Here is a 16,754-nt window from a genome sequence, read left to right on the forward strand (position 1 = left end):
ACTGGTGTTTGCCCGTGATTCGTTACTTATTTGGTTTGCCAATAGCAAAAGCAGCTTAAATGTATATGTGTATGAATTTCAGACTATCGCGAAATGAATCTGCGAATTTTTCCGGTCTCTAGTGATAGGTGAGGGTCCGTGTCGGTACTACCTGGGGGCACAGTTGGAGGGGGAAGGGGGCTTGCACTGGGGGTGAACCAGGGAAGTACGGCGGGTTGGCGGCTGGTTCTTCGGTGGTGCCGACGCGACGTTGGGATTGGTCTCCTCAACCTCTAGACGTAGCAGTTCATCCGTCAGTAAAAACCAAAACGCGTTTTGAGATGGCGTATCCGCTTCTTGGCCAGGACTCTTATCCCAACTTTGGGCATGTAACAGATCCTTTCTTTGACTCTTCATTTCGTGGTTCTGCCCTCGGGGTTCAGGTACTGAGAGAGATAGACCGAGTACGGAGCACGCTTGGATGGTGCACAGGGTAGTTTGACACCTCTTTTTTTTTATGTGTCAGCCATAGTTTACCTGAAATAAACCTGAAACGATGTGGGATGAATAATACTTTTTTTTTCAGTCAATACTCACCCCACACCTCCCTGTTCTAAGGTGGTTAGACGTCCCTGTACCAGCTCTACTGCTACCCCACCCCTCCCCACCATTCTTTTTTTGTAATCTTAAGATGTTAGTTGTTTTTTTTTGACGTGACAACGTATAATAAATCGATGAACGCCGGCTGCACGCATGAAAACGTGTCCCGTTACGCACATTGTTCTTTTACGCTATGTCCCGTTACTCTCATTTTTCCGTTACGCTGTCGGCGAGTGCAGTAATAATAGGTTATGTTACAATTGACTAAAAAATTATGGTGATTCATATAATTGAGGATAGATATTTGATTACAGTTTATTTATATGAAAACTTGTTCATAATTATATTTAAACTTTAAAGCTAAACGCCAGTTTTTAAAATTAATTACCAGTCATCTACACGTGAACTGTTTCGTCGACTGTTTATAAAGGGAAGTGAAAACTTAACGTGGTTTTCATTGCTTATTACAACAACAATTTCGGCAATAAATGTTAATAAAATTATTATTGCATTTTAAAAATCTGATTACTAGTATAATTTCAAGAATTTATTCTTTTATTATTAAAATTAAAAAAATGATTCAATTTTATTCATAAAAGTATACAATCATTTCATCAATGTTTTGTTATGACGTCGTCACGTTGAACTATCGTCCGTGAACCGACTTTACAGACAACCGATTTTTTTTTACTGTGGGGTGACATTTCGCAAGTCTGGACGGGGGAGTCCCGGGTGGATGGTCGGTGGTCGAGCGCTCACCAGCTGGTTCTGGTAGGCGGTGACGGCGGTGAACACCGACTCGGGGAAGATGTAGGTGCGGAACTGCTCGGCCTCCAGGTCGGTGATGGGCGCGCCGTGCTCGCGCCACTTCACCAGGTGGATCCTCGGCTGGTAGCGGTGCATGGAGTTGAGCACGATCTGCGCACACCGTCACCACCGCTACTACTACTGCCTCGCTACTGCCGCGCTACTGCCGCGCTACTGCCGCGCTACTGCCGCGCTACTCGCTGCGAGCCGAGCGGGGCTGGAGGGAGGGATCCAGGCGTTCGAGCGGATCAGAGCGGATTAAAGGGTTTTAAATCAACCAAAGTTGTTAAAATGGACTAAAGAGATTAAAATGGACTGGAGACTTAAGAACGGACTAAACGGATAAGAACGGACTAATGGAATAAAAACGGACTAGAGGGATAAGAACGGACTAAAGGGATAAGAACTGACTAAATAATAAGAACGGACTAAAGGGATTAGAACGGACTAAAGGAATAAGAACGGACTAAAGGGATTATAACGGTCTAAAGGGATAAGAAGGCCTAAAGGAATAAGAACGGACTTAAGGGGTTAGAACGGACCTAAAGGGATAAGAACGGACTAAAGAGATAAGAACGGACTAAAGGGGTTATAACGGACTAAAGGGGTTAGAACGGACTAAAGGGGTTAGAACGGACTAAAGGGGTTAGAACGGACTAAAGGGGTTAGAACGGACTGAAAGGGATAAAAACAGACTAAAGGAATTAGAACGGATTAAAGCTGCGAAAACTGACGTAAGCTATTAAAATAGACTTAAGTGGTTTAAATCGACTAATGTTATCAAAACTGAATTTAAAAATTTTAACGGAGTACAGGGATTAAAATTATCTAAATGTGTTGAAACGGATTAATATTATCAAAACGGACTAGAGAGAATAAAATGGACCAAAAATATTTAAATGGACTAAAGTTATTAAAAAGGTATAAATTTATTAACACCGTCTTATGATATTAAAATATAATAAATTTTAGACGGACCAAACTTATTAAAACTGATCAGTTATTGAAACGGACTACAATTATGAATCGGACTTAATTATTAAAAAAGGACTGAAGTTATTAAAACTTACATGAGATATTAAAACGGACTACAGGGATTAAAATTACTAAATGTATTAATGTATTGCGGGAAATGGGACTAGGTAATAAAACGGACAATGGGTTAAACTACACTAGGGTTAAAATAGTACAAGGTGTTAAAACCGGACATGGGGTAGTAAACGTACATAATTAAACCAAAAGGTTTATAATATGTATGCCAAAACAATATAGGCCTACAAGAATTCATACGCATATACCTAAACGAAATATTTTGTGGTAAGTTTACCAATATACTATAGTCTCATCATTGTTACCTACATGGTAAAACCATTCATTGTTATATAAATATATATATACACATATCTTATATATAGTACAGAAATATTAATAGAAAACAAACTGTTCAATGTAAAAGAAGACTTAAATAAACTGTAATAAAAATATTCTATATGATTTCCATAAGAGGAACTTCCAAATACATTATTGCAACGAATTTCGTTTTGTTATGATAACAAAATACAATTGTTATTTAAAACGCACCTTTGTCGTTTTAATAACATAATACATAACTATCTTTTTCAACAAAACATTAGTTTAAATCACCTAATATTGTTCTCAACGTTGGTCGTAATACATACTGCCATATAATTATTTGTTGTATCCCTACGGCATAGTAAATCGTAGACCGTAGACGAATTCACCTGAAACACATACTTGTATCTATTTGTCCCCGGATGTGACATCACAAAGACTGTCTGAAATGTAAGTAACGTATGCAGGTTGCCTAATAGAGATATTTACCTATGTGTACTTAAGGTAAATAAACGTCCCCATTTTGAAAATCGCTTTGTAAATTAAATATGACAGATCAAAGTGAGAACTAAAAGAAAAATATCTTTGAATAACATTAATTTTAATTTTCGCCAGTGTCAAGTTGAAATGAAATATATATATTTTTAATAAGTATATAAGAAAATTATACCTACCAATGATGGACAATCTACTTTCTCGTTATTTATTACTTTCAGCGAGAAAATTCTTCAAGGAAAAAATTTTGTTCTTACAAAAATAAGTGCTAACCTCATGTTTATCTTACTAGTAACATTTAGATGTTAAATTGGATGTAACTGTGTAATTGAACTCGGATACGCCCAAGTGAAAGATAAATTCTTATTTAAAGGCACGTTGAAAACTGAAGTAAAGTTTCTAGGCTGAAACGGGAGGTCAGGTTAACAACTTTATTTATTTTTTTTTTAAACTGGAAAAACAGTAGGTACATTTCATATTGTAAGGAATTATTATTTTTAAGTAAAAAAATTAAAATCTTGCCAGTACCCAGGATATGTGCGCATTATTCAATTGCGTGAGAGACAAAAAAAAATGCAATTTCTAAACAATTGCAGGTCACATAATACCTAAGTGTGAAGCCATTATAGTATTTAAGCTATTAATGCAGTACTTATAACCTTCTGTTAAAAATAACATTCCATTACTTGATTACTGGTGGTTATTCATTAATATGGAGTTTAAAAACATTACAAACAGTTTTTAAAATTAAAAATTCTTAGGGATTACTTTATTAATGATAGGCCTATTTAATATGTGTACGATTTCTACCAAACAAATATTTGTGTTATAGAGAATATTAACTAACAGTAGGTAAGAGTTAAATTATTTAATCTTTTTTGAGAAAATTATTTTTTTACTAAAATTTCATTTTAAAAAAATGTGATAGTATTATATCATATAATATAGTATGTAGTTTGTTTTTAAATTCATAATTATCAAATAGCTGTACAAGTGCACGTGGATTATTTCTTATCACTGATTTTAGCGTGACTATAAACTTTCTTCTAAAATTAAATCAAAAAGAAAACTCGCACATAAAAAAAATGTTATCATGTTTAAACCGGACCCCCTCATTCAAAAAATCCTGGCTACGGCCTTGTGCACTCGCTAATGTTTCTTTTTAATTGTGAACGCAGCCTTAAACGTGAAGGTTAAGAGATTGCGCGCCAACGCGCGAGGCGGGTTGAAGAAGGCGCACTGTTGCCGCGTGTCGCGCCGCGCTGTTGCCGCGTGTCGCGCCGCGCTGTTGTCGCGTGTCGCGCTGCGCTGTTGCCGCGTGTCACGCTGCGCTGTTGCCGCGTGTCGCGCCACGCTGTTGCCGCATCTCGCGCCACGCTGTTGCCACGTCTATCGCCGTGCTATTGCCACGTCTCGCGCCGCGCTGTTGGCACGTGTCGCACCACGCGAGGCGCGCTGTTGCCACGTCACGCGCCGGCGAGGCGCGCTGTTGCTACGTCTCGTGCCACGTCTCGTGCCACGTCTGGCGCCGCTAGAGGCGCGCTGTTGCCACGTCTCACGCCGCGCGAGGCGCGCGTTCCGTGCCTCGCGGTACCGCCCGCCGCTGACAGATGGCGCGTCGAGCTGTCGACCCTACCCGGAGCTCCCGGTCTACCTTTCCTCCTGCTCGCTTCAGCGACGGCAGACACACTCGTGTCACCGCCATGTTAGCGCAACTCCCTTATCGGTCAGGTTTCTCTTGAGGGGCGGTTCAAAAGCTTAAGGCTGGGTTCAGAATTAAAAAAAAGTCTTGAACGAGTTCACATCAGGCCAATCGTGCGAAATCGGTTCACAAATGATAACTCAATGTTAATTTCGGCCAATGAAATTTCGCGTATACAGAAGACTGACAGCAATAAACAAATTGGTCAAACTAATGTTAAAAACAATTGACATTTACTCAGGCACACACACACGCACACACAAACACACATGCTCGCTTACTGCTGCTTGCCCCCTTATACTCTTGGCGCGCCGTGAGAGACAGTAAGCAGTAGTAGCTCGCGCTTCTCTCTCCCGGTAAACACAGTCCCTCCACTCTTCTTCATCATTGGTTAACTATTTTAATTAATTTCTAATTACTAGAGACCTGCAAAATTCGCGGATTCATTGACCTCTAGGATAGACTTCACAGTCCTTTAAATACTCGCGGAATTGACACCTGTTAATTGGCTACTGACGCGTGAGACGTCTCAACTAGGCTGTCCGTAATTTGGCACTTTCTTGGTTTAGTGTTTCCCATTGACTCACAGTTCCCCGGATAAAATGTGGGCCAATCGCAGAAACGGTACGAAGGTATAGTTGTTTTGATGCTAGCCTATCGCGAAATGAATCCGCGAATTTTGCATGTCTCTACTAATTACCTATGGGTCAGATCAAAAATCGGCAAAGACTTCCTGCTTCAGAAATTGACTCTCTGTATGATCAAAAAAAGCGTGCGGTCTTTCACGGACACCCTTCATATATATATATATATATATATATATATATATATATATATATATATATATACATACATACATGCATTCTGTTTCCCCAGTACTTCTAACAGTTATAAGTTATTCGTAAACCGTTCCCTGAATACCTTTCCTATATTAACTGCGCATCTTAACAAACATTTTAAAACGAAATAAAGTCCAATTATTGACAATTCATTTCAATGTTTAAAAAATATTATGCTTGAATGTAACATAAAATTAAATTTAAAATTAGGCCCCAATTTTTGTAAGATATTCTCAGTTTCATATCGAAGATCTTATTTAATGTATGCAAAAATACCCAGTGATATTTGTCGTACAAAGTTACAATATCTTCCTTCTAGTATCTTTTGTATAAGTAAAGAAAGGTTTTTTTCTGTGTGACCATTAAATCAAATAGTTTTCCATATGTCCACGACAAATGTTTTAATACAGTCACATTATAATGAATTGCTATATAAAGATGCAAATAAAAAGTTTCTTTTTGGGGTTGTCGTAAAACAATTATTTTTGCTCGAAGACAAAGTGAACTTTTAAATCACACAGTTCGGTGCATTATTTGGATGGTGTTATGCAAAAATGAGTTCACCAACAAAAGTAATAAATAAATTTTATTGGCATAGCTGTGTAGGTAAAATTACACTCTATATCAAACAAAAATAATTTAACCAATAATTTACTGATACATCTAGTGGTAAAACATTCAACACACTGCCACATACTGGCCTTTGTATGTTCAACTTTGAGCTGAATTTACTGAGTTCTAAATGTTTGTGGGTTTACCCATTTTTACATATCACCATCCATTTAGAGTTAGTGTTGGCAGCGGGCCTGTCTTCAGATGAAGGGCTTCCAGCTGTTATCTCGTGTTAGGTGCTGGCTTGTCAGGAGAGTTAGTGCAGCAGAGAAGCCGTGACTTATTGGAAAAGCGAAGAGATTTTCGCGGGTTCTTATCGCTGAATACAGCTGTTTCTAAATCAGTTTCTTCAAAGGACCATCTAGCCTAAAAATACTTTTAAAAAATTCATCCTTTAAGGATGCCAGACGTTTTATTTTTGCTTTAAAAATAGCTGCAAGAATCCTTACAGAATCTCCGATGCAGCCATTCGTCAAACGACGAATCACTTGCGTCATTTTATGCATCCTTGTAGCCTTTGAGGTGCTGCTATATTTGAGTAGAATTGTAAACAAATAAAGTATTTTTTTGTACATTGTACAAGGTGATTTCCTTTGGAAACCAATTGCCAAGAAATAGTTTGTAATATTATAAAATATTTCTTGAAAACTGATTTCCAAAGGGTATCTTTTTTAAAAGTGTAGAAAGATTTTTTCTTTAAATGATTTTGAATTTTCTGTCGTTGCTACTTCAAAATGGTGTAATATGGTAGGGTGTTGTAACTTTTTACTGCAACACTTGGCTATACTTATATTTGAATATACGAAATACTTTTTTTTCTAGTTATAACTCAGTATTTATTACAGAAATTGACGTATGATTTTATATTTTTAATTGATGTTTCATTCAAGCAGAAATTTTTTAAAACCAATGAATAATCATCGAATATTCAATAATACTTTATTTTGTTGTATCACGCTTGTTATGTGTGAAATTAATACTGGAAAGATATTCAATTGAACGGTTTATTAAATAACTTTAACTTATGGCGGTACTGGGAAAAAAAACAAATCATAAATGCGCGGGTAAGAATGTGAACACAGTTACAGTTGTTTTCATGTAAATATACAAATTAAAATATTTCTGTAATTTTAGAAACATTTACAGTATAACGGTAGTCTGTAGCTGAAACAAGCAACCGCTATCTATCATTCTCGTATATGTTTGGAAATGGTATGCAATAACGCCGCTACTTTTCAAGTTCCCATTTTTCATATAAAAGTTTATTTTAAATTAATAATGCGTAGGTACCTACACACCAAAAATAATACCAAATGTTTCAAATGCTTAAATATTTTAGCAAATAATAAAAATAATAATAACCCAGTAACTCTGCGGATACTATTTTGTAGTGATAGGTACAGTTTTTTTCATGGAAATGTACAAATTCCCAAATATCTGTATTTTTTCATGAATATTTTTGTTGCATTTACCAAAAAAAAAGTGTTCCGCTTCGGCTACGTGAGAAACTAAAATTAACCACCAATTTTCGTAAGAGAATTTCATCTATGCAAAAATAACTATAACCTTGTGTTGTAGTACAATGTTACAATAAAGGTTATTTATTGTAATATTATAAAATATTTCTTGAAAACTGATTTCCAAAGGGTATCTTTTGTAAAAGTGTAGAAAGATTTTTTCTTTAAATGATTTTGAATTTTCTGTTGTTGCTACTTCAAAATGGTGTAATATGGTAGGGTGTTGTAACCTAAACCTTTCTCGCTTTTCGATACGTGTTTCGACACCTGTCTGCCTATTTGGACACCTACTTCGGCCATCGCGAGTTGTCACAGAGCAGTCAGCATAGCCTATTTTTTTGTTAGGTTTATCAACGTTTACGCAAATTCTTAAACGCTGTGAGTTGTACCTCGTCAACGGACTGTCTCCACCGATAGATAAAGAGAAACGCATTATTCACTAACCCAGAGTCAGGTGCCCAGATAATTTGGTTTCGTTCGCCTTAGGATTTTTTTTTCTCTTTTTTTTTTTTAATGTAAAGACGTGTTAGGCTGTAGGATGTTTCATAAATCAAATTTTCACTGTTTTTGGTTCTTTAATTAATTTTATTAAAGGTAGGTTCGTGTACGCCTGGGTAAAAGTATCTAAAGTTAATGAAGTTTTTGGTTAAGCAAGCTAGAGTCGTAAACAAAACGTAAAACCGTTATTTAAGTACTAAAACTTACATCAAAATTTTGTACTTTAAACATTTTTTAAGGAGGTAGGATTTCTCACGCATAGCTGAAAAATATATATATATATTTTTAAAATAAACTTGAGCCAGTCGTTCAGTACCTACTCGTCAGTGATGTGTAACATATAAACTCGATAACGAGCAAATTCACGTGTTCTCGTGCACTTACAATACGAAAACAGACACGAAATTAAACGTTTAGTTCTTAAAATAGTGCTGAGCGTTAATAAGTTTACGGCACTTGTGTTTTCAACTACCTGCATTTCTGGACGCGAATCACACGCAACTTCCTCACCCGCCGCTGGAATTCGCTGCCGGAGCAGCTACGTCGACTACTGGATATTTTTGATTTGCAGACAGAAATTTAAACTGTATAATGAAACGGCTCCGATGAAAGCGAAAAAAAAAATACTTAAGTTACTAAATGAATGTTATTAAAATACTATACGTCTTGTTTAAATTACAGTAAACTCCCTATTATCCGCGCATGCTACGAAAAAATACAGCACATAATTATGTATATCTGTATTTTATTACAACTGAGCAAATTTTAACTCTACTGACGAGTGTATTGTGTGCGGGATACAGTAAAACTCCACAGGCCTTCTCGGAACTAACGCAGTAGGCCGGCATGCGTTGCTATTTTTGTCTCTGTCGCACTTTGTTTCTAGTCGTATTGTTGAGCACTTCTATGTTTACATTACTGAAATGTATTGTATGTTAATTATTCAATAAAATAATAACATTTTAGCATCATTAAAATTGTTTTACTATTAGGTACTTGTAACTTTTACTGTACATAAATTTTTATATTTTTAAGTTCAAATTAATGTTTCCTTTTTGGTTTCCCATTTTCTGCTCTTTTGCGGATTATTCGCGATTTTCACTATACGCGGTGGCCCTGCCACTTAATTTCGCGGATAATCGGAAGTGTACTGTAATTGAAAATCCAATACTCTAAAGTTCCCCTTGGTCTTTGTGAACTATGGTTCGCGCGATCCACCACAGATGGCAGCACCGTGATTGTTACACATTGAAGTGTGTAGACATCCGTCGTACTTACGAAATTACTCCCAACAAATGCCGTATACCGAGAGCTAAGATGTTACACATTAAAAACGAAAGTTTTTTTTTTGTTTAGTCACGCGGCATTAAAAATTACTTAAAAATAACGGAATTGTATTATTTTCTATTCCGAGCGGCGAACTGCGGATGTGTTAGCTGCGGGAGGGGGGAGGGGTAAATTGATCGTGAGTCAGTGAATCTTGGGCTTCCATAGCGATAAGCAGGCCTCAACGTGTGTGTGCGAGATACGCTAAAAGTAACACGGTGTTTTCTCACTCTGCGAGGGCCCACGGAGTGGTCTGCATGGTTGGCTGGGTGTGTTCGCGTAGAGGTTTTAGCGTAACCACTCTAAATACATACTCCTTCAGCCTTCAGAGCCTTCTGAGAAACCACTGAAGGTCATCTTACACCGTCCAAATTTTCCGTCTTCAACTTTATTCAAGAACAAAGTATGCACGAGTAATTTTCAAACAAAATTTTAGGTACGTTTTTATTTCCCCAATAAATAATGTGGGAAATATAAAATCCAACACATTTTTTTTTTAATCCTGTCACAATACATTGTAAATGTTTCATCTTTTTTTTTTTTAAAACGGAATAAAAATATTCGTGTAAAATTACAGATATTTTCAAATTTATACATTTACATGGAAAAAAAACTGTAGCACTACAAAATAGGGTCCGCAGTAATACTGGGTTCGGATTCTTACTGGGGAATTTTTGCTGTGTGTTGTCCCAGTACCTACAATAGTTAAAGTTGTTTGTAATCCGTTCCTTGAATAGCTTTCCAAAATTTACCCAAAAAAAATGCGAATTTTCAACATTTCGTAGATATCAGTGTTGTATGCCACCAGAAAGAACGCCAAACAGTAGTCAATTTTTGCCCAAGGATAGACAAAGGTTCTTATGCCTCCCAGGTACATATTCATTTATTACATAGTTCACACATACTGTTAAAAAAAAACTTCGTGGAAATTGTATTCAAACCAATATGCTAGACTTGAGAAAAAAGAAAATTAGCACAAGTGAGCAAGCGCTGGTGAAATGTTGCTAAAGTTCGACGCTATAGTCTGTGTTACGTAACTTGACACAATTAAAACAATTTTCAAAAGTAATAGGTAACAATGGTCCACGCATACTTATGCCTCTGTTTCTCTGTCAACTGTGTTTGTGAACAACTTTCACGTGATTGTCAGTCTTCGTGAACAAAAAAACAGTAAATTTTTTGCAAGTGGCAGTTGGGGAAATGTCTATCGTTGCCAATATTTCCGAGAAATGTCCAATTTTAAGTGGACTCTTTAAGGCCCCCGCCTGCCCGGGCACACACGCGGTGCGCAGAGCTTCAGGGAAAACCAACGCGATTTCAAAACTACTCGAGATATCCGAGTGGGGTCTGTTTACGAAAAGCATTTAAGAATTCGCCGAGGGCCGAAAAGTACTTTTTATTTCGGATTAAGTTTTTAAACTGTATTTTTAGAAGAGTTAAAAAGACTAAAAGGCGTGTTTTCTAATTATTAGGTGTAAGACAACCGGTACAGATTCTTGAAAGCACTTAAGGGACCTGCATTAAACCTTTATCTTCATTCCTCGGCCATATAATGTTACGGTCACCGCTCATATTTCACAGTTGTCCTGTGCACGACGAGAAGACTGCGCGCCAGTCCAGAGGAGACACCGCGCTAGAAGCACCAGCGAGCGTCGCGCTTATCATCCCGCCTCAATAACACACACACACATTCCTGACTAGGCTTCGTGTCCATCCGTCATCCGTCCATCCGTTCATCAACAATCCGAGCTATTCACAATGATCCCCATGTCTGTCCGCTACTTTTCCATTCTGATGCTGCCAGCACAATAGAAGGCTTAAATGGTGGCCAAAACTTCTCTTTTATAGGTTATTTAGATTGACCATCATTAAATTTAACCTCTTGTAAGTAATTACAATAAATTAATTTTGCTCTGATATTTATATATATTTTTTTTCAGTTCGACTATACGTATTTTATTACGCTGGTGAATTTTCGTATCTAGCATAAAAATTAAAATGTGTTCAAACTGAAGATTAAAAACTATTAATGGAAGCAGCTGAACAAACTTAAAATGTTGAAAAATTCGCCGGCCATACGTCGCTAACGTTTCGGAGGTTATAATTTCGTCCGTCCGTCCGTCAAAGGTTAAAAGCTTGGGAAACATTTTTGATGGTCTGGGGATTTCCCGTAGGGGCTTCTGATTGGTTTGAGTTCATTCGAGGAAAAAAAAAAGTATGGACGCGACAGATCATTGTTAATTCAAGTTTAAAACGTAGCACATACTATAGCTGCGTCCGTATGCTAGCCTAGTGTATCCCTGAGCTGAGCGATACACTAGAAGGGCATCGTAGTGGACGCCGTAGTTTTTTTTCCTAGCCTAAATTATTCTAAGTGTGTAAGGGGAGGGTCCAGGTTAGGTGAGGACCTAAGTGTGTCTCAGGCCGAAGCCTATACACTCTACCATGCGGGTTTTTTAACCATGCAGGACAAGGGCGCATGCATCATGTGCTAATTGGGGTTTACTGGCCAGCCATGGCAGCAATTGGCGCCATGGCTGACGCCCCATTGAAAGTCTAGATTAAAAGCTAGCTAATGTGACCCAGGTAAAACCTGCATAGACACAGGGAAAACCCTGGGCCGGGTCATGCGGGGATCAAATATCATGCATTAAGCAAGCAGGTAACTACTGGACAAGAGGGAAGAGGGTCCAGGTAAGAAGAGTTGGGCGGGGCTGAAAAATCAACCATGCAGGGGTTGGGTGCTTGGGCCTTGCGGCCCGCATTGTTGTGGTTGGGCACTCCACTCTGCGTTGCTTCCGAATTCCCACGAGGGATGCCGATGCACCCCTACATCCGTCCACTGAACTCGAGGTTCTCATGGATGCGACACTCGCATCCACTGATGCGTCCCTACGTCAATTAGCCTCGGAATAGTGTTTTAGTTTCTCTACATAATATTACTTCAGTTATTTGGCTAAATATTTGTATAAAATACTATAGCTCTAAACGAGACATAAAAACTTTAATAAAAGTAACATTTAGGGTTATTGAATGCTTATTTCAATTTTTTTTTAATATTTCATATTAATAACAACTTTTTTTGATCGCTAACATTTATCACCACTGCGTTACATTAATATTTTTTTTAATTGGTCATTTTTATTTACGTTTTGCTGATTATACGCAGATAACACGACCAACCAGGTGGTGCTAGCAGCAAAAGTATTCGGGTACTATTCATCTTTAAGTAATACGTCCTTTAGATTGTGGCTGCCTTTGCGAAGGTACGTAGGGATGTGTGTTCTGTGGAAGCAAGCCCTATGTTTCAAAGCATGGAAGATAAAGAGTAGAAACTGAGTGCTACAAACAACGCTCTTATTTTCTTTGGAATTCAGCGAATCGTGCGGTATATATACGCAACCTAGCTACCTAAAAGTCGTTAAATTTTCGAAAGTAAATGTTGGCAACCTTAATTTTTTTTTTGTGGTCGTTCGTTGCTGAAAAAGTTCACCATATGGGTTTAAGATTATCTAATAATGTTCGCAGGCTTTCACGGCCATTGACTGGAGTAGCTTGGCTTCTGGGTTGTAGCCGTGTCCTTGGCGAATAATTCGCCGACATTTCGGTCGACATTGTTTGTAGTCGCCATCATCAGGGAGTTTCATGAGTAGGTAACTGCTCCCTGATGATGGTGACTGCAATTTAGGATAGCTACATTAAAGATACTGTGAAATCATGTAAACGGTTTCCTAGCCCTGGATAGCTACATATTAAAAAGGTATTTGCTAAGCAACCCTTAAAATGATTTTAAAGTACTTTTAATGTATCTATACTTACCTAATATAACCAACCATCCACAATGTTTTAAAGTATTTATAATGTAGCTAACCTATCCTAATCGACCGAAAAATTTAATGCCACACCGGTTTATACAATGAGATAGAACGGGGAGAAAAAAAAGCGAGCATGAACTTCGGGGAACTTCGGGTGTGGCTCTCTCGTCTGTGAAATGAAGGCTTCCCGGAAGAGTCGAGGTGCGCGCGCAGCCAACCATCTGGGGCGCTAATCGCCAATGGTCGCGCGTTGCGGGCGCGTGGTCGCCATGGCAACGGATTGTTGACACGGGGCGGGGCATGCCGACGGCTCGATCCCTTTGTTGAACCTCGACCTCTACGGAAAAAAAAAAATTCTCCTCTCCTCTCCTTTACTGAACGTGTTTATATAGCCCTTAGGGCCCGGGTTGCCGTCGTGTGTGTGTGTGTGTGTGTGTGTGTGTATTTATAAAGATTAAAAAATGCAATCGAAAAAAAATTGTTTGTCTGTAAAGTCGGTTTACGGACGATATTTTAACGTGACAACGTCATTACAAAACATTGATGAAATGATTTTATACTTTTATGAATAAAATTGAATATTTGTTTATTGAATTATCACTATTTTGCATGGATATAAAGAAGGAGTGAAATGAAATCTACAATTTAATTGATAAATTTTCTTTTATTTGCACTCATTAATTCAAATATGTTTATTACTTTAACGAACAGATTATTTTAACTATAACTTTTATACATGTTTGCTATTTAACTTCAAGATCGTCGAGAATGTTTGACGCTTTTTCACTATGATGCTAGGAAAAGTAGGAAACGAATGGGAGTGTTTAAAGTTTAATGTGCCTCGAAAAAGTCAAACCGATGGTTGTTCCAATCGAGTGGAAGAGAGATAGGCCTAGATGCGGCGCAAGCGTACAATGAGCGTAACGGGACAAAGCGTAACGGGACAATGAACGTAACGGGACAATGAGTCATCTATTTTCGTGCGTGCAGCCGGCGTTCATCGATTTATTAGACGTTGTCGCGTCAATAATAATACCAGTATGAAAAATTTCGTTTAGATTTTTATCAGCACAAAGTAATGTAAATTTATTTTAAATAGAACGAAAATATATGTATTTGCAATTTTTACAATAAAATGAAAATAACAGTTTATCACCCCAAATACTAGGATCGGATTCTTACCCGAGCATTTATGCTTTGTGTTGTTTCTGATAAGCTATCCAGTATTAACTGCTGAAGCTAAAGTGGCAATTTTTATGGGCAAATGTTGAACGTTCGTTCGATTTTTTATTACAGCGGTGTAAGTGTATATTTTTATTTAAATCACCCAACTTTGCTCATGATTATCAGGTAGCTCGAAAAATCGACGTACTTCAAAAAGAATAGAAAATAAATATTGTTTATAGAACTAAAACGTGCTAACCGAGTTCGTTAACATAAAACTACCGGCTAGTATGGCGGTAGATTCCGAATAGCTAAGGCATTGTTTTTTTTTTGTTTATTTAACGTCAAACAAACTTGACTTTAAACATTAAAATAAACTTTAATATTGTTATTTTTTAAAATACTTTTAAGAACATTTTTACTAACTTTAGGAAATTATTTGTTTCGGATTTTGCTATACTAGCGTATGGGTGTGATATGAAAATACGGATTGAAACAATCTTATGTATTAATAAATAGTTTCACCAAACGTCTTGAAACCATTAATAGATTTATTTTCATAATGTAAGGTACTAAAATCATAGTATATATTACTGATAAACCGTAAATAAATAATTAAAAATTCAATTTAAAGGGGCCTAATATGCAAAAATTTTAAAAATTAAAAATAAAATGAGACCAGAATTTTTCTATGAACTGTTTTTCGATTAGGCTACAAAAATTCCTTTTCTATAGCTATTTTGTTTTAACAAATTACCATTATTTGTGATACCTATTTGTTACTAGATAGAGATTTGTCTATACAGAATGAGTCTGAATTTCATCTAATAACTTCGACTGCAGGTTATTCAAAACAAAATAAGTTGAAAATATAGTACGAATTACGGTGTAAGTGATTCCCAAGATGTTAGGCCTAGCCTAAACGTATTTGAAGTTGGAGATAAGACAATTTTTTAAAATTAAAAATAGGCCTAATAGAGAAGGTATTTAAGATAGAGAACTGAGCGTCTGAATTGTATTTAATCAAGATAATTACTCCGCCCCCAACGAATCTAATCGCTATAGCCAAATTATTTTATTTAAATATTGTGGGGTAACACCTTTATTTACCACATATTTTTTGGTCGTGTTACTATCCCCGATTAAATCAATAAAATAATTTTGCTGCAGCGAAAACACCACGGTGGTTGTAGAACTCAATTAATTAAACGTAATAGTGTTCCATGTATAATACTTTCTCTATAATTTGCAATAAAAAATGTTGTGCAGCTCCAATTTCAAAGACGTATACCATCCGAGGAAGCACTTTATACCATAAGTCGTTTAAAGTTTCCAACTTATTGTGTCGTGTGAACCTGCAGCCAAAAATTTGTCGATAGAATTCCGACTCACTCTGTATACACAAACATGTTTGCTAACTTTATTATTTTCAAATACTTTTAAAAAACAAAACAGAACAGTTATAACAATTCTCTAAAATTGTAAACTTTGTGTTACATAGTTTGTTCGTTTACCTATAGCAAATAGTTATATATTTCGAAAGATTATTTATATTAATAATAAATAAGTTATATATTTTTTAAATTTTATAAATAAATTATAAAATATATAAATAGTATTTTAGGTAGAATTGAATAATCAAGTAATGTAGCCTAATTGTCGGATTAAACTTTTGTTCCAACCTCGATATAGTTTATTTTTTATAATTTTTTTTTAATTGTACTTTGTTTATATGGTGAATTTCACTTTATATTTTAGGTTACCATTTTCAATAATAAGTTTAGAAACTCTAATAAAACACTTTCTTATGATTAAATGCTTAACATAATATGCTATTTGTCAACGGTCAGGCCAGTGTTAGTTTATGAATATATTGCGTGATTAATTACGTCACGGTCAATCACAGAAGATTTAGCCTAACTGTATTAGTTTTTGCAGCTGGGTGGTACATAAACACCTAGATATAAATACCTTATTTTCTTTCATGATAAAAAAAATAACAGTAGGCTTGGACAAGTCCTAGCTAAGACGCTGAAACGTATCGAAC

At 36.6% G+C, this 16,754-nt stretch overlaps 1 protein-coding gene across 1 annotated transcript in view; it reads right to left on the minus strand.

The window, feature by feature from the left end:
- The window catches only part of LOC134540790 (T-box protein H15-like), a 107,931-nt gene that overhangs the window by 46,253 nt on the left and 44,924 nt on the right, over nt 1–16,754 (minus strand). The window contains exon 2 of the mRNA XM_063383709.1: nt 1,339–1,497. Within this exon, the coding sequence (XP_063239779.1) occupies nt 1,339–1,497 (159 nt within the window). The remainder of the gene's footprint in view (nt 1–1,338; nt 1,498–16,754) is intronic.

The sequence above is a fragment of the Bacillus rossius genome, chromosome 17 (assembly GCF_032445375.1).
Source record: "Bacillus rossius redtenbacheri isolate Brsri chromosome 17, Brsri_v3, whole genome shotgun sequence".
NCBI lineage: Eukaryota > Metazoa > Arthropoda > Insecta > Phasmatodea > Bacillidae > Bacillus > Bacillus rossius.